This window comes from Pipistrellus hanaki (assembly GCF_964339955.1).
Source record: "Pipistrellus hanaki genome assembly, chromosome: 5".
Taxonomy (NCBI): Eukaryota; Metazoa; Chordata; class Mammalia; order Chiroptera; family Vespertilionidae; genus Pipistrellus; species Pipistrellus hanaki.
In genome coordinates this window covers 34,110,055-34,127,279 of record NC_140507.1, presented here as the reverse complement: position 1 = coordinate 34,127,279, position 17,225 = coordinate 34,110,055, and the positions used below count along the sequence as shown (strand labels likewise).

At 60.3% G+C, this 17,225-nt stretch overlaps 1 protein-coding gene across 2 annotated transcripts; it reads right to left on the bottom strand.

Moving 5' to 3' along the window:
- Positions 1-7,116: 7,116 nt before the first annotated feature.
- TSPAN17 (tetraspanin 17) lies at positions 7,117-16,554 on the bottom strand. 2 transcript variants are annotated; one of them, XM_084886729.1, is made up of 8 exons: positions 16,283-16,552; positions 12,607-12,657; positions 12,370-12,516; positions 11,496-11,666; positions 9,275-9,400; positions 8,486-8,533; positions 7,797-7,913; positions 7,117-7,704 (listed from the first exon to the last, which is right to left on the bottom strand). In XM_084886729.1, exons 1-8 carry the CDS (start codon positions 16,367-16,369, stop codon positions 7,639-7,641), a joined length of 813 nt encoding a protein of 270 aa, XP_084742855.1. In that variant the 5' UTR covers positions 16,370-16,552; the 3' UTR covers positions 7,117-7,638. The 2 variants fall into 2 exon arrangements, with proteins under 2 accessions (XP_084742855.1, XP_084742856.1); XM_084886730.1 differs by lacking the exon at positions 12,607-12,657 and having other exon boundaries at positions 16,283-16,554.
- Positions 16,555-17,225: the final 671 nt, after the last annotated feature.

Genomic DNA, 17,225 nt, shown 5'->3' with positions numbered 1-17,225 from the left:
CGGTGGGCTCAGGGACTCGGGGAGCATCTTCGGGCCTAGACCCCACCCTCCGCCTCCCAGCCTCTGAGCTTTGCTCTCCCCTCTGCCAAGGATGCCTCCCTGGGTCTGCCCCACACCCCAGGGGTCTGAAGTCTTCACCCCACTCTCATCCAGACAGAACACGCGCCCAGCGCCACGGCCCGGACCCAGGGCACTCACTCTGCGAGGTTCTGTCACGCCGATGGCACCGGTTTGTACAGAACGAAGCCCACGCTCTCACAGGAGCCACGCAGAGGAAAACGGGGGGAGGGGCGTCTCCTCCATCAGATTGGCAGGCGCACCTCAGTGAACGGGCTTGGCCTCGCCAAAGGGCAATTGGGTAACAGCCATGGACATTTAAAATGCACATGCCCTTTAGCCCGACCGTCCACTCCGAGCATTTCTCCTCGAAGAGAAAAGGACCAGGGTGCTCGCTGCCTCACACCCTGCACATCCGGGGGCCGCGAGCATCGACCAGGCCCGCCACACAGGCCTCACCCCAGGCCTCCCTCCGGCCCCCCTCCCCGGCCCCCGCCTGCCCAGTGAGGCGAGCAGAGCGCCCACCGCCCAGCTGTCCGGGGAGCAGATCCGTGTACACATAACGTGCTTCGGGGAGCACCCGCACCTCGTCCGTACGAGTTCTTGCTGCTACCGCCGGTTTGCTCTAGTTGAGAAGAATTGGGTGCATCTGTACATACTGATAGGCAATTATCGCCAGGAATGCTGGCCGGTGAGAAACGCAGACAGAAGAGCGTGCGGGCCGTGCGGAGTGCGGCCTGGCCCGGGCTCGCCGTGTCCGGAGGAGCGCTGAGGGGCACGCGCAGGCACCTCGGGGGGTGCGGGGGGGGGGGGGGGCAGCAGGACAGCACCGCTGGGGAGACAGGGCTGAGAGAGGGGGTGTCCACACCTTCCATGCAGTTTGTAGCCACAGGCCTGCACCACCTGTTCACACAAACCCATCCCGTGTACAGACTGATGACTCCCCTGCCAGCGCCTCCCACCGGACGGCGAACCCCCTGAGCACAGGAACCCCGCTGGAGCCGCTGTTGGACACCCAGTGTCCGGCGCGGCCTGGCACACGGAGGTACAGGCACATGCTGGCTGATGGGATCCCGGTGGCCCCTGCCAGGACCCTCTCTCCAGGCACAGTGCCCAGGAGACCCCGCAGAGGGAGGTGGGGCAGTCTGGAGAAGGTGTGGCCGGGAGGGGGCAGCCTAGAGAGCTATTTCCCAGACACGATCACCCGCACAAGCAGGACCCAGGTGCTCGGTGTGTCCAGGCCTCCGGCCTCTAAGGAGCCTTCAGTCAGGGCCAGCCCCTCTCCATGCAGGTGCTCGCGTCCCCATCTGCCTGTGGGGCTGCACGGACCGGGAGGCGGCACCGAGGCAACAGCCTTGGCGGTGCTCAGGGGCTAACTGTGTGGATTTTACACCTGTGACGGGCGGAGTTCCAGGCCTCTGGTGGGCATGGGCATCAAACCGATGCCAGGGCTGAGGAGCAAAGTGAGGCCCTCAGACCCAGGAAGGGACCTGCAGGGGCCCCTCTGCCATTAGCCCCAACCTGAGGCCAGCCCCACCCTACATAGCCTTCCCCTGTCTGCGCAGCAAAGCGATGGCTGCTCCACCGGAACCCCAGGAGAGAGGGCTGGGCTCTGCCTCCCACCAGAGCCTGGGGTGGAAAGAGCCAAAGCAGGAGCGACTGATCGCCACCACCCACAGGTGAGGTGGCCGCCCGCCACCCGCGGGTGAGGTGACTGACCGCCCGCCACCCACAGGTGAGGTGACCATCCACCACCCACAGGTGAGGTGACCATTCACCACCCACAGGTGAGGTGACTGACCGCCCGCCACCCACAGGTGAGGTGACCATCCACCACCCACAGGTGAGGTGACTGACCGCCCGCCACCCGCAGGTGAGGTGGCCGCCCGCCACCCACAGGTGAGGTGACTGACCGCCCGCCACCCACAGGTGAAGTGACCGCCCGCCACCCGCAGGTGAAGTGACCGCCCGCCACCCGCAGGTGAGGTGACTGACCGCCCGCCACCCACAGGTGAAGTGACCGCCCGCCACCCGCAGGTGAAGTGACCGCCCGCCACCCACAGGTGAGGTGACCATCCACCACCCACAGGTGAGTTGACTGACTGCCCGCCACCCGCGGGTGAGGTGACTGACCGCCCGCCACCCGCAGGTGAGGTGACCATCCACCACCCACAGGTGAGGTGACTGCCCACCACCCGCGGGTGAGGTGGAGAAGCAGGAAACGCCCACAGTCCCTTGATGAGCAGCTTCAGCACCGACGGGGGCAGGAACGCAAGTCTCGGCGAGATGCCGAGATGCCACTCGGAACACACACAGCACGGCGCTGAGTGCCGTCCTCTGTGGGTACGTGATATGCACACAAAAATGGAAGAGGTCCAGCCGAAACCGGTTTGGCTCAGTGGATAGAGCGTCGGCCTGCGGACTCAGGGGTCCCGGGTTCGATTCCGGTCAAGAGCATGTACTCTGGTTGCGGGCAAGCTGATCGGTATTTCTCTCTCATCGATGTTTCGGACTTTCTATCCCTCTCCCTTCCTCTCTGTAAAAAATCAATAAAATATATATATTTTTTTTAAATGGAAGAGGTCCGAAAGCTGTGCTGACACCCGGGAGGGCAGGGAAGGGGAACAGAATGGGGTGGTTAGGGGTCCTGCGTCTCTTCCATTTTTAATGTGGGTGGGGTTCCTATTTTACCCGTGCCATCAAAATAATTCAAAAAGCCCCATTTACTACCGAGGCCTGCCCTGTCCCCTCACTGCCGGCCATGCTCGCTCTGCTAACTCCATGGCGCTCACCTCTCTCCCGGTGAGTGATTCATTACAGGATTCACTGGGGGGGGCATGGGCGCATAAGGACACACAGGTAATGAATACCTGAATCAATAAAGAAAAGTGATAAAGTTCACCAGCTAAAAGCATTGGTAGGTCTTTGCCATTAGAAGAAGCTTGCTAAACTCTAAAAAAAAAAAATAAATAAAAAAATAAAATAAAAAAAAATGATTCACTGGTTTGGGCCAGCAACTCCAGACCGATGTTTCTTTGTGTGCCGAGAGGTGAGTCCCGCCCACTGCCTGTTTTTATGTAGCTCAGGGGCTAAGGATGGTTTTCTGTTTGGTTTTGGTTTTGGTTTTGATTGTTGTTTTTTGTGGTGGTGGTTAATATTTTTTCCATTGACTTTTGGAGAGAGTGGAAGAGAGGGAGTGGGAGAGAGAGAAACATCAACGTCAGAGAGACACATCCATTGGCTGCCTCTCCCACGATCCCTGACCAGGGCCAGGGATTGAACCTGTGACCCCTGGGTGCCCTTGGCCAATGCTCTAACCACTGAGCACACTGGTCAGGGTGGTTTTGGGTTTTTAAACCGTTGAAACCCAAGAGGTATAATATTTCATGACACGTGAAAATGATGTGGCATGCTAACTTTAGAGGATTTTATTGGAACACCGCCACGCCCGTTTGTCCTGAGAGGCTTTCTGCTGCAAAGGCAGAGCTGAGTGGCCGGAAGCCTAAAATATTTCCTGTTTGTCCTTTGTCTGGACGGTGAGCACGATGGGGTGGGTCCTCTTCCGTTCTCTATGGATCCCAAGTGCCCACAGCAATGTCTGGCACACAGTAGGTGCGCAGTGAGTCTGGCTGAAGGAGGGAAGGGAGGTGGAGGGGGTGGAGACAGCCCATCAGCCTCCTGGGGACAGTGAGCCCCACTCTGCCTGGCAGACGCCACCACCTGCGGGGCCTGAAGGCGGGCTCACGTCTTCCCGAGCCCTGGGAGAGGCGGGGAGAGGGGCCGTGCTGCTTGTCCCTGGAGTGGACAGTGCAGAGGGTGGCAAGCCTGGATGCGGCAGCAGGGTGAGCACCAAGTCTCTGAAAAGGTGGTATGGCCCTAGTCACAGAGGCTCCCCTCAGCGACCCTGCACTGGCAGCCCTGCCTGCCCCCCGGGGCGGGGGGGGGGGGGGCCCGCAGCTGCGTGGGCTGAGCGTCTGTGCCCTCTGGTGGCTCCCCAAGGCATGCGCCGGCTTAGCCTGGCTGGCTGTCCTCCGGGAGGGGACCCTGACCTGGCCTCCCTGGGCCGTCAACAGATCCCAGGCTCCCAGCCTGAGCTCGCCCTGTTCCTTCCTGTCCCCCTCTGGCCCTCCCTCTGAGGCAGCCAGTGTCACAGGTGCCCCTACCCAGCGGGACGCCCCTCCTCTGGTGGGGCCAGGCAGGCCCGGTTCCTGAGCACCCCCGGCTGCCAGACGGCGGCCACCTGTCTCCTCCACGTGCAAACCCCCCCTCCATACACACACACACACACACACACACACACACACACACACAGAGAGAGGGTGGAAGGTCACCTTGGTCCCCATGGCCAGGGGCCTGCCCAGCCTCACACACCCCCTTGTTTTCTGCACGTCCGGAAAGTCCCCTCTGAGTGAGCACTCCTCCGCGCGGGGAGGCTCTGCTGTGTGGGCGGGAACTTGTCTCAGACCAGCGTGTACGCCACCTAGCAGTGACCACGTACTCCGCACCACGTACACACTGCGCCACCAGCAGCTGCTCCTGCCAAGCGACTGTGAGGCGAGGAAGGCAAAGCCAGTGCGACCTGCCCGGGGCCCTCAGCCTCCGGCGGGCTCCTGCCTGCGGGGATGGGTGGCTCAGTGAGTAGATGAGTGGGTGGGTGTCCTGTGGCAGAAGTGAGCTTTGGGGAACTCTGGGTCCCCGGCCAGGGTCATGCTCACTCCTACCAGTCATTCTTACTCCATCTCACCAGTCCTATTTCCACAGAGAGCCTGTTTCCGCCCTCTCCCTCTGGCTGCGCCCTCTGCCCCCACCCGCCCCCACCCCTCCAGCACCCCAGGCTTTCCGGTGCCGAGTCCACTCCGGCTTCAGCGCCTCTAGGGCAGCTGGTACTGAAGCCTGGAACACTGTTCTGGAGCTACCCAGAGAGGTACCCTCTCCTCCAGCCATCTCTTCAAAGGGGCCCCTTCTCCAGACACCCCAGCTGTCACTGCCTAGCCCATCCCTCTTACTTTCTCATGCGTATATTTTTTAATATATTTTATTGATTTCTGAGAGGAAGGGAGAGATAGAAACATCAATGATGAGAATCATTGATCGGGCCTCCTGCACGCCCCCTACTGGGAATCGAGCCCGCAACCTGGGTGTGTGCCCTTGACAGAGTCGAACCCGGACCCGTTAGTCTGCAGGCTGATGCTGGATCCACTGAGCCAAACCAGCCAGGGCCATGCATATATGGACACGAATGCTCCCTTGCCTACTTGTTCCTGTGTCTCCCCCACAAGAAGGCAGCACGGGGCCAGGAGCCTGGTCTTCTCTCCCTCCATCCCCAGCACTCAGCGGGTGTCCGGCTCACGCGTGGGGAATGACACCTACTGCCCGTTCCTGGTGGCACTGAGTGTGCAGGCTTCCCCCTGCGGCGTCCGACAGGCAGCCCGGGTCCGGGGCAAAGCTCCCGTGAGAAGGGCCAGGCCCAGGGCCTCTCCCGCTGTGTGCTGGGCAGCTCCCTCCCCTCTCTGAGCTCCCTCACACAGGGGCTGTGCGGTGTGGGAGGGGAATGGGAGTGCAAGTGTTTGAAATTAAAAGACACAAGACAAATGCACATGACTGTGGGCGGGATTTGTTGTAGCGCCTGTCGGGGACCCCAGGACACCATGCCGGGGGCATGCCCACCCCTGCTCACTTGGCAGTGACTCCCAGCACCCCTGAATGGCAGGGCACAGGGGCCACACCTTCTGTTTGGCTCACAGGCTAATTTTTTTTTTTTTTCTCATTAGTTGCCAAGAAACTTAAAACCAAAATATTTTTCGTAAAAATCCGGACTTCTGGCTTCTCCAGATTACTAACACTAGGCCTGCATTCTCACTTTACAGCAATTAGCTGCACCTTCATGACAGCTACCAATTTTGCCATAGGCCCCACCACAAGCTATTGTCTCTCGGGCCAGGTGCCATTGTCATCTTGATTGTACAAACACAGATGTGGGCAGAAGGAGGTTTGCAGTTGTTCTTGTGGAAAATAATGCAATTAGTAAATAATATAGAAATAAGCTTTCACACTCATAGCTGTAAACCTACTTTTGCCCACCCCCGTATGTATTTCTGTCACAAAGCGATGTTTCTCTGTGTCCCGTCTTCAGTAACAATGGGAAAGTCAACCTAGCATGGCAGAGGCCTCACTACCAAAGGCCTAACTTATTCTCCTATGGTATGACCTATCCCGCCCTCAGGACAGCCGAGCCTGAGGTCTGGGAACCAGCCACAAAGAGCAGGCAGCCAGGGCGGGGATGGCAGCCACTCCACACACACCCCTTCATGAGGTGATAAGAGGCAGAACCGAGAACAGCCTGACTTTCCCAGTTTGCTCCTTTGGAAGCTTTCCAGTTAGTTCCCTGAACCCCGAGAGCACTAGGAAGCAGGGTGGACTCACCAGGCACTGGTCTTCACTGGGTGATGTTGCCAGAGGAAAGCCCGATGCAGAGAATGCTGTACTGGTGCGCCCTCTGGTGGCCATAAGGCAGCTCTTCAGGCCACCAGGACGATTTTGAACTTTATTCCAGACAAGTGTGCCCAGGAATGTCCCCCCCTCCCCCCAACTCCCCACTAGCTCCCCGCCCCCCCCCCCCCCCCCCAGCTCTGGGCCTCCAGCTGCTTCCTACCCAACACCTTCCTGATCTCCATCCACCCCTCAACAGCCTTCCTGGGCCCCCTGGCACCCGTTCCCGTCCCCAGCAGGGCCAGCCCCCCTTCCCTGGCCTCTTCAAGGCAGAGCCCGGCCTCCATGCTTCACACCCCTGTGCTTCCCTCCAGAAGCGGCCACAGCAGTGCTGGCAGGGAACACCCCTGCAGAGGTGGGGTCCGCAGGGCAGGGCCGCGTGACCAGAATGGGTCGGGCAGGGCTTCAGAGAAGGGGGAGACGCTGCCACCAAAGAGCTGCTGCAGCCCGATGGCCTTCTTCCCGAGTAGCCCGGAAAGAAAACAGGGCAGGGTGGGTCTGGGCCAGGGCTCTGCGGCTGACAGAACCAGACTGGGGGGTGGGTTGGGGTAGGGGGGAATGGTAAGCCAGTGGTTTTCAAGGTTTTGTTTATTTAAGTAGTTTGCAGCCATCATCATGTTTGATCCTGAGAGGCAAGCACGGGAGAGAGAATTCTCAGACTCACTTTAGAGTCTGAGACGTTGAGGCTGAAGTGGGATCCCGGAAGGGTCAAGGTCACAGCCAAGAGAGAAGAGAGCGTGAGCTGCGTGGGGCCTGTATCTCCGGCAACAGCAGGCCCAGCGCCCGCCCCACACCCCCATGCAGAGAGGTGTGTTCCGGCCCGCGCCCGACCCCGTTCCCGGGGGAGCCTGCCCCGCAGCCACACGGAGGCAGCGGCTCCTGTGCACCCCCACTCCGACACACGCCCTCCATGCACACACGTCCAGAACAGGCAGAGGCATGCGGCTTCTCTGTGGGCACACAGCACACCCACACACAGCCCCACGTGCGGCTCAGGTCCAAGCAGAAAGGCCTCCTGCAGCTGCGCCCATCACGGCGCTGTGGCAGGTCCCTGGGCAGGCCAGGCGGGTAGCCGTGGCCAACGTGGCAGCCTCACCAGTTGGCCTTCACTGCCTGGATGTCACTCACGAGGTTCTGGGCCAGGCAGATGCCAAAGATCTGTTCGGAGGGAAAGTGGGTGAGGGACAGGCCGTCGACAGGAGCGGGGGTGGGGGTGAGGGTGGGGGTAAAGGAGTGGGGGCACCCTCTACCTGCAGGAGGGCAATGCCCACGAAGACCCCGGCCACGATGACCAGGTTGTCCTGCAGCCACTTCTCAAACTGGCCCACGCAGCCTTTCGTGTGGATGGAGCCCTGCTGCTCCAGCTCCTGGGGGCAGAGGTGTGGGCTCAGTCCTGACCCCACAGGCCTCATCTCAAACCCCACCCGCACCCTACCCCTCCGCCCGGGGCCTCAGGCCTCCGCGCCTGCTGCCTGAGCTCTGCCACAGGCCTTGGTGTGGCTGGCTCTCCTCATCATCGGGGTCTCAGCACAGACACCCACGCTTCCGACTGCCCAGCCCCACTCCAACCCCCTTATTTTATCTTCTTCCAAGCTCTCAGCTGAACTTGTCACATTACTGTTCACATTTCTGTATCAGTGGGAGCTTCCCGGCTCTGCCTCCCCTGCAGGGGGAGCTCCGTGAGAGCCGGACTCCATCTGTCTCAGGAGCATGCGTCCCGTGTCCAGGGCAAAGCTCGGCGCCAGCGGGCGCTCAGATTGGAATGCGCGAATGCGCCTGTGCCCGTGCCCGCAGGTCCACTGGCCCATGCTTGGCAGCACCGAGGCCTGGATGGTTGTTAGGACTCAGCACGCCTCCCCACAGATCCCTGAGGCCCTTCAGAGGAGCTTATGGGTGCCCCTCCCATCCCAGTGCCCAGCCCAGGCCCAGCCCGTCTCACCAGTTTGAGCCGGACGTCGTAGCCACACTGGGTGTTGAGAACATCTTCCTGAGGAGAAACAGGGCAATGAGCCCCTGTGAGGGGGCACCCCGGGGCCATGGCACCCAGCCCTGCAATGGTGCTTGCTTCCGGGGGAAGCAGGTGGATGTGGATTCGGCCGCATCCAGAGGCTCCCTGAGGCCCCGGCGCCTCTGCCCGACGCCAGGCCGAACAGCCGCACCTGCCAGCGTGGGCTCTCTCCTCCTGGCATCCGCCTGCTCGTGTCTTACAAGAATGGGGAGAACCCTGGCCCGCAGGGTCCCAGGTGAACAGAGATGTCCCTGCGAGAAGGCTCTGCTCTGAAGATAGCCTCACAGGGGTCAGAACCCCCGTCCCCGCCACCCCAGTACGGTGGCCCAGGGGGATGGTGGCTGGTGCAGCCTGGCGGGGGGCCTGTCACACCCATGGCTGAGGGAGTGATCCAGCCCCGGTCCCCAGATAACCTGGGCTGCATCTAACGGGGAGCACAGGGGGCCTGGAGCCGGGAAAGGGGGGGGGGGGGGGGTTGGGCGGGGGAGAGGGCGGGGCAGGCTGTGCCCAGGGGCCTGCAACTGCCATCTCACTATAATCAGAGACAGGCTTTGCTGAGGAGGCCCAGCCCCCTCCAGCGGCCTCCGTGCTGCCCACGGATACACACTCCCAGCCTGGAAGGGGCAGCCCCCATGGAATGCCCTCCTCCCACACCCACAGCGCCCAGGGCAGGGCCTGCACTCAGCAACGCCGCCGCCCCCCTCACCAGGGCCCACTCACCGCAGGGTCCCTCACGCAGCAGGAGAAGGGCACCCCGCAGCGCTCCCGGCTCGGGTTCAAGTCAGTGCAGTTGAAATAGATATTGAGGTTCCAGTCGTTGGGCCCTCGGGCTCCACAGCAAGACCACTAGGGGGGGAGCAGAGGGGGAAATCCAGGTGAGCCGGACCCACCGTTTGGGGGCAGACCCAGGCTGCAGAGAGACAGGGTGAGGCTGGGAAGGAGTTAGAGGCAGCCAGGCAGGCGGGCACCTCCCCGCTGCCCTCTCTGCAGACGGGCCAGGGCCAGGGCCAGGGTCATCAGGGCAGCTCTAGGCTCCTGCTCACGCCTGTCCCCCTAAGCCAAGGGCGGCTGAAAAAGGAAGGGAGCACGGCTGGAGTGGCGCCATTGGTTGAGCATCTAGTTTTACATGAAAGGTTGCCGGTTCTTTTCCTGTTCAGGGCACATACCTGTGTTTCAGTTCAATCCCCAGTCAGGGCACATATGGAAGGCAACCAATCTCTCTCTCTCTCTCTCTCTCTCTCTCTCTCTCTCTCTCTCTCTCTCTCTCCTCAGATGAGTGAGGATCTGAAACAAAACAAAACAGGAAGGGATGGGGCAAGGACGTTGGTCCAAGAACCGAGACTTCCTGCAGGACACCCTGAGAATGGGCGCTGGGCCACGCCCTGCGGGGAGAGGCTCCGCTAAGTGTGTCTCCGCCGGCCCCCCCACACTCACCCAGAGATTTTCCTCCTAAAGGGCAGGAGGGCCATCCTCCCACACCCATAACCCTCCTGCTGCACTTCATAAATGCTGCCGCCAGCACCATAGCCCCTTCTCCCCCACCCAGAACAGCGTGGGCTGCTGCCTCCCTAGGTGAGTCAATGGCAAGTGTGGGTACAGCCTGCCTCCGCCTGCCTCCTCTCCTTCTGCCTAGCACCTGCTGCTCCTGCTGGGGAACACTCACCCCTCCCGTCACATCCCTGATCCCTCTCTTCCTCCAACGTCCCCCCCAGAGGCCTTCCCCTCTCCACCCTTCCCCATTTCAACCCTTACCACATTTATAATTTTACACACACACACACACACACACACACACACACACACGTTTGTTTGCTTTGCTTATGCATCCTCCACCTCTCCACCCAGACTGCCATCCCCAAAGACAGGTCCCACTTTTTTCATCCCAGAATCCCAGCACCCAGCCCCGGGCCTGGCCCACATCATGTCCAAGATGACAATTCCATGCTGAATGAGCAAACAAACCACATCCTAACCACCTAGCTACCTGTCTGCCTCGCCCTGGGCTGAGAGTGCCTCAAAGGAGACACCAGCTCTGGTTCATCTCTGTGTCCCAGCACCAAATGAGTGTGACTGGGCATCACTGTGAGTGGGCGAGAACTTGTAGGTGTGAGGTGTCTAGGATTTCGTGAACTGTTCACTATTTCTTCACAGGGGTAGATGTATAAGCTTGAGGGCGGGGCTTATGTATAGAGTCTCAAACTAATACGTGCAGAGGCCAAACAAGTAATATTAATGAGAGAAGAAGCCAAAACCGGTTTGGCTCAGTGGATAGAGCATCAGCCTGTGGACTGAAAGGTCCCAGGTTCAATTCTGGTCAAGGGCATGTACCTTGGTTGCAGGCACATCCTCAGTAGGGGGTGTTCAAGAGGCAGCTGATCGATGTTTCTCTCTCATCGATGTTTCTAACTCTCTATCCCTCTCTCCTCCTCTCTGTAAAAAATCAATAAAATATATGTATTTTTTTTAAAAGTGCTCCTGAGCTGCTAAATGAAAAAAATGCAGGTTATAAATAATTATTTTTTTAAAAATGAGAGAAGACGACGGACCGGCACAATGAAATACAGGGTGTCAGGGACAGTGGCAAATAGAAAGCCCCTGTTTCAGCCCCAGCCGATCCTGTGGGCCTAGGGTTTCCTAGAAGGGGAATCCATATTTTCATTCCCACTTTAAGCGTGATATAAGCCCAGCCTTTGGAGCCTCGGGCCTCTAGTCTCCAACCCTGTTTCCCTGCAGGACCAGGCACATGGGGACGCACAGGGGATCACCAAGGGCTGGCTTCCTCTCAGAAAGGAGCACTAACTGCTGGATCTCTGCCTGGGGCCTGCCTGGCCTGGGGGGCGAGGGGCTGGTCCCAGCACACAGGGAACGTGCTCCCACTTATCGGTCCACCCAAAGAAGAGGGTGGTCTAGGTGGCGGGCCCGTGCTGGACACTGGACTCACGTATTCCTGAGCAAAGTCAATGAGGTTCTGGAGGTCAATGTCGTCTCGATAGGCCTTGACGTTGTTGTTGATGAAGAGGTTGAGCTGGTCTCGTATCCAGTCCTTGAAGACGAAGACCAGGATCCCTGTCGCGAGCTCCAGGAAGAAGATGAGGCCAAGGAACACTGAAAACTGGGGGTGGGCACATACAGATGGCGGGGGTCGGAGACGCAGGGCCTGGTGGGTGCCCAGAGCCCCCACCTTCTATCCCGTGCGTGGTGTTTGATGTGAAGACAGTGCTGGCCTTACCTACCAATCATCTCACTTCCTCCTGTAATCACCTGTTTTGCTTTGTTTTGTTTTGTTTTTGGGAAACCACCCTTCACAGCACCTTCAGTTTCTGTGGCTTGGCTGCAGTCATCACTTTTCCAGACAGGACTGCGCATGTGCCAACAGCTCACCAATCAGAATCAAGGAGATGCAATTAAAGAACTGGACAGAGTGGTTGAGAAGAGCCTCCGCCCCCAGTAGGAGCTCCTAGGAGGGCGGCAAGAAGGCCGGACCCCACAGATCCTGGGCATCCTTCAACCCCACGGGCAATGGATCTAACCTAAGGGACAGAGCCAAGAAACAGGCCAGGCCAAGTGACACTGTGGTGGTCCCTGGACCCCAAAGTGCCAGCAGCCAGCACACCCCCGGCTTCTCTTGGTGAGCCAATAAATACCACTGGTGTTCAGTAATTTACAACAGAAAGGACCCTATAGATAGATAACACGAATCTGATACTTATTGTTATAACATAATAAAACTACCCGTTCTTGAGCACAAAAATGCATGTAAGAAGTGGGTGGGAGAAAGTTGGGGTCCCCAGTGGATCGAGGCGTGGGGCACTCACAAACTTGAGCAGGAAGGTGTTCTCCCGGAGGGCCCCGATGCAGCCAGCAAAACCCAGCACCGACATGATGCCTCCAACCACCACGAACAGCCACACGGGGTCCAGGCCGCCCAGATCTGTCAGCGCCGAGATGTTGGAGAGAACGCCCTGTGTTGGGGGAGCAGAGGCAGGTTGGGATACTGATCCCTGCCATCATTTCGACCTGCTGCCGCCCCACGCCCTACCCCGCCTCCTCACCTTCTCACCCCAGGCCCAGAGGCCAATGGCCAGGAACAGGGCTCCCAGCACCTGCAAGAGCAGAAGCGAAGAGCTGAGAGCTGGGCACCAGCCTCCTGCTCCCCAAACAGAGCCTCTTCCCCCAGCGCTCAGGGTCTCCAGGGGGTGAGAACGGAAGAGGGCCGAAACCGGTTTGGCTCAGCGGTAGAGCGCCGGTCTGCGGACTGAAAGGTCCCAGGTTCGATTTTCGATTCCGGTCAAGGGCATGTACATTGGTTGCGGGCACATCCCCGGTAGGGGGTGTGCAAGAGGCAGCTGGTCGATGTTTATCTCTCATCGACGTTTCTACAATAGCTCTCTATCCCTCTCTCCTCCTCTCTATAAAAAATCTATAAAATATATTTTTTTTAAAAGAGAGAGAGAGAGAAAGGAAGAGGGCTCTAAATGAGATCCAGGGTCCTTGACATCTTCCCAAGAACACACCTTAGTGCTTCTTCCCCACAGCACGCAGCCGGGAAGACTGAGCACGCCTGGCCTTAGCGAGGACAGCAGGGCCCCTGCCTGGACCTCAGAGCGGGAACAGGGGGCGATCCGCAGCAGTGCCTGCGCCTCTGCTCCTGCCCCAGCCCATGCTGGGCTCCGGGGCTCCTGGCCTCTGCCCCTCCCACGTCCAGCCCTCTTAAGCACAGGCCCACCACCTGTGCACCATTCCAATGTCTGTCTGCCAGAGGCCATTTCCCACCAGGTCCTATCCTCAGAGCTCAAAACCAAAGCCCCTGCACGACCAGGAATCCAGATGCAGAGCAGGACCCGGCCGAGGGGCCCCGCCCAGGCCAGCGGCTGCATCCTGGAAAACAGGTGGCCACAGCTCTGCCTGAGCCTTCTGAACGCCACCAGCCATCCTGCCTCAGTTCCTTCCTGGGAAGAGACCTGGCTGTCAGGGCCGCTGCCTGACCCTGAGCAGATACCTGACCTCCCATCACCTCCAGCCCAAGCCCAGGGCCACGAGCCCACACTGACCACCACTCCACCACCCCCACTCCTGCTTTCTCTTCAGGCTCCTTCCCCTCCGCACCTAGCTGGTCAACTCCATCTTTAATGCCTTCCCCGCTCTGATCCCAGGTTCCTCCCACTGCTGTCCTCTTTCTTTGGAAATGTCTTTCCTTCCCTCCCCGACCCTGGATCCAGGATGTGAAACCCAACATCATCACTTCTCCTGCCTCAGCCCACTGACCCGCCCACAGCCTGTAGCCAGGCTACCACCTTCCCAAACTCTCCGTGTTACCTCCATGCCATTCTCCCGCCTGCCCCTTCCCAACCTCCCTCCCACCCCTTCCTCATGGCCAGGCCCGCCCCCATCAGTCCCAACCTCAGCCCTCTGCTTCTTCCTCTTCTCGCTCAGTTCCCACCCCTCCATGGCACGGCCATCTCTAGGATTGCAGCCCAGGCCTCTCCCTCGCTCCAGACACGTGCTGCAAATACGGCCATGTCCCAGGCTCGGTTCCGGGTGCCGGGAACACCTCACTGAACAGGACAGACAGCTCTCAGGCCTCGTGGACTGAGACTCCAGCGGGGAAACCCACAGTGAGTGAACAAGGTAATTTCCGTTAAGCAGACCCTTTAAAGAAAATCAAACAGGACGACGCGGTGGGGAGTGATTAGGGGTGGGTGGGGGTGAGCTGTAGTTAGGGAAAGTGGTGACATTTCCGCAGATGTTTACATGATAAAAGGTACAGAGAGGAGAGAAGAATCCCAGGGGGAGGCACCGGCAAAGGACCTGAGGGTAGGTCAGCTGGGCGGTGGAAGGGACAAGCTGAAGGAAGCAGGGCCAGACTGCAGAGGGGCTGACGGCCGTGGGGAGGAATCTGGACTGCTTTCTGAGAGAAACCACTGGAGGGTTATGAATGAGCAGGGTAACGCCGTGATTTGCTTTCCATTAAAACAAAACAAAAAATCTGGACCTGTTTCAGAGGCACCTCCCTTAGGCCTCCATGACCCAAACCTGAAACCTTCCCTTTACCCTTCCCCCACGTCCCCTGGTCCCGTGGATCCAGCCTTATCACTTTCCCCACCCCCCACGGCCACCCCAACTTTACCCAGCCCTCCTTCCTCATCTCCCCTCCTCCACTCGTCCCTCACTCACCCTGCCCAAGGCAGCCAGACAGACCCGCCTCAAACAAACCCATCACCAGCACTGAAGCCCTCACAGCTCCACACTGCCCTTCCTATTGTGCCCCAAGCCCAGGACCCTGAACAAGCCTGCGTTTCTCCTGTCTGCCCCCCACCCCCTCACCCCTGGCATTTGAGGGCTCCCTCTGCTCAAACCTCGGCCTCGCCTCCAGCCACTGCATGACCCACTAGACTAGGGGTGTCGAACTCAATCAGAGAAGGGGCCAAAATCTAAAATCCAGCCTAAATCGCGGGCCGAATGGTTTACTGAACAGTCATAAACTGACAATGTCATAAACTGACAGCGGAGTGCAGTGATGACAGCGCGGTGCGGGCCACATTGCAAGGCCTGGCGGGCTGGATTTGGCCCGCGGGCCTTGTGTTTGACACATGTGCACTAGACCGTCACCTGGGCTCTGCACTCACTGGCTGTGTGTCTCTGGGTTAATGACTTAACCTCTCTGTGCCTGTGACCTCATATATGAAATGTAGATGATGATAAGAATACAGGAAACTATAATTCATTTGACATGCCCAACCCTGGGGGCAGGCTTCAGGACGAACCTCCCTGGCAGGGAAACAGAGGCCCAGAGAGAAGGGACTTGCCCACAGTCTCACAGCTAGGCCTCCAGGGAAGTCTGCACACATCCCACACCCTCCGAGAGCCGACCCTGCTGGAGCCAAAGGACACCGCCATGCGGGTGACTGCATGGCTGCGTGTGGGCAGAGGGCTGTGCCACTGAGTCCCACTGCACAAAGCTGAATGGGCCTGGCATTTTGACCAAGGCAGCAGAAGAGAGACTGCAGAGGCAGCAAGCAGCCCTGGGGGATGAGATGGGGGAGAAGGGAGATGACTTGGCAGGGCCCAGGGGCACAGATGTCACCCTGGGAGGGGCACCAGCAGCTCCCTCCTCAGGCCGGGGGCAGCCCCACCCCGGAGCCTCGGTTTGGTCAGCTCTGGAATGTAGAATTCTGTTCCCCAGGGAGCTCCCAGCCACTCAATAGGAAGATCCTCCCAGGACTCTGACTATTGGCCCTTCCTCGGAAAACCTCCCGGTAAGGGGCAGGGGTGGAGGCTCTGACCCAGCCCCCTTTGCCAGAGCTGAAGGGGAGGTACCAGGCCAGGTGCTGGGGGGGGGGGGGGGGGAAGAGGGGCAAGGGGGCAGGAAATGAGACCCTGCCCTTCCCTGCTCTGCAGACTCTTCCCTAAATCAGAGGTGGGGCTCAGCGTGCATCCCACACCCCAGGGTGTGGAAGTGAGCTGGGCAGGAGGGAGGGCCACTCGGACCACACAGTCCCTGAGGTCTTCAAGAAAGCACTGCCCCGTCTCCGCCAGCCCTGAAGGCTCCCGGTCCCCACACCGCTGGGACCGCCCCCTGCAATCAGGGCTTCCCCAGTTCCCTCCGGCGCTCTCGGGGGCGGGCGGGCAGCGAGGAGCGGGGAGACCGTTCTGAGCCCTGGGGCAGGGAGGGGTCTCCCCTCCGTAGAAGACGGAACCTCCCCCCCGCCACCCCCACCCCGCGCTCACCCAGAAGACAATGTTGAAGCCAAACAGGAAGTATTTCCCGCAGCAGCCGACCCCGGGTTCCTGGAAGTGCTGGTGCTTGCCGGGCATGGTGAGCGCGCCGCCGGCCGCCACCCGGAGCCCGGAGCCGGGGACGGGCCCAGCCCCCCGCGGGCAGCCCTGGCTGGAGCCGCCCGGGGCCTAGCCCGGCGGCTGTGGCTTCATGGCCAAGGCCACCCCGAGCGCCCGCCGGGCCCCGCCCGCCCCGCAGGGACCGCCCCGCAGGGACCGCCCCCGGCGCCGGGACCGCCCTGCTGGGAGCGCTGGTACCCTCAGCCCCGCGGCCGCCTGGCTCCGCCCCGCATGGCTCCGCCTCCTGATTGGCTCCGCCCCTCCTGGGTCCGCCCTTTTGGCTCCGCCCCTTGATTAGTTCCGCCCCGCCCAGTCCTCTCCGAGCCCCGCTCAGCCTGGCCCAGGCTCCAGACACCTCCCCCTCCCTCTCCCTCCCTCCCTCTCCCTCTCCCTCCCTCCCTCTCCCTCTCCCTCCCTCCCTCTCCCTCTCCCTCTCTCCCCCTCCCTCTCCCTCCCTCCCCCTCCCTCTCCCTCTCTCCCCCTCCCTCTCCCCTTCTCCCCTCTCCCCCGGGCTTGGCTGCTCACGCCCTCAGCCGCGGAGAGCGCCGGGCTCCTTCAGTCCCTCCTGAGATGTTCGATGATGGCAGCACAAGCCGCGGGCAGGAAGGACCCACAGTCACCCCCACCCCGCAGGGCCAGTTCCCGCGCCCCCCAACCCCGGGCCTTGCTGCGGGTGCTCATCTTGGAGAGAAGTCACTGCTGCGCTGGTGAGCAGATGGCGATGGAGACTCGACTGGAGTTCTCGACGCCTGTGCAGGGCGTTTAGGACAGGGAGTCCGCCCTGACACTCGGTCGCCCACCAGAGTGTTAGCCCTGCCTCCGCCGGCTCGCACGC

What these genes read in the sequence shown, in the direction of transcription:
- TSPAN17 (XM_084886729.1), bottom strand. Translation starts at nt 16,369, where the DNA reads ATGCCCGGCAAGCACCAGCACTTCCAGGAACCCGGGGTCGGCTGCTGC. An exon ending in TTGACTTTGCTCAGGAATAC is followed by an intron (nt 9,401 to 11,495) that starts GTGAGTCCAGTG and finishes CTCCCCCCCTAG; the next exon opens with TGGTCTTGCTGTGGAGCCCG. An exon ending in TGGGCATTGCCCTCCTGCAG is followed by an intron (nt 7,705 to 7,796) that starts GTAGAGGGTGCC and finishes CCCTCCGAACAG; the next exon opens with ATCTTTGGCATCTGCCTGGC.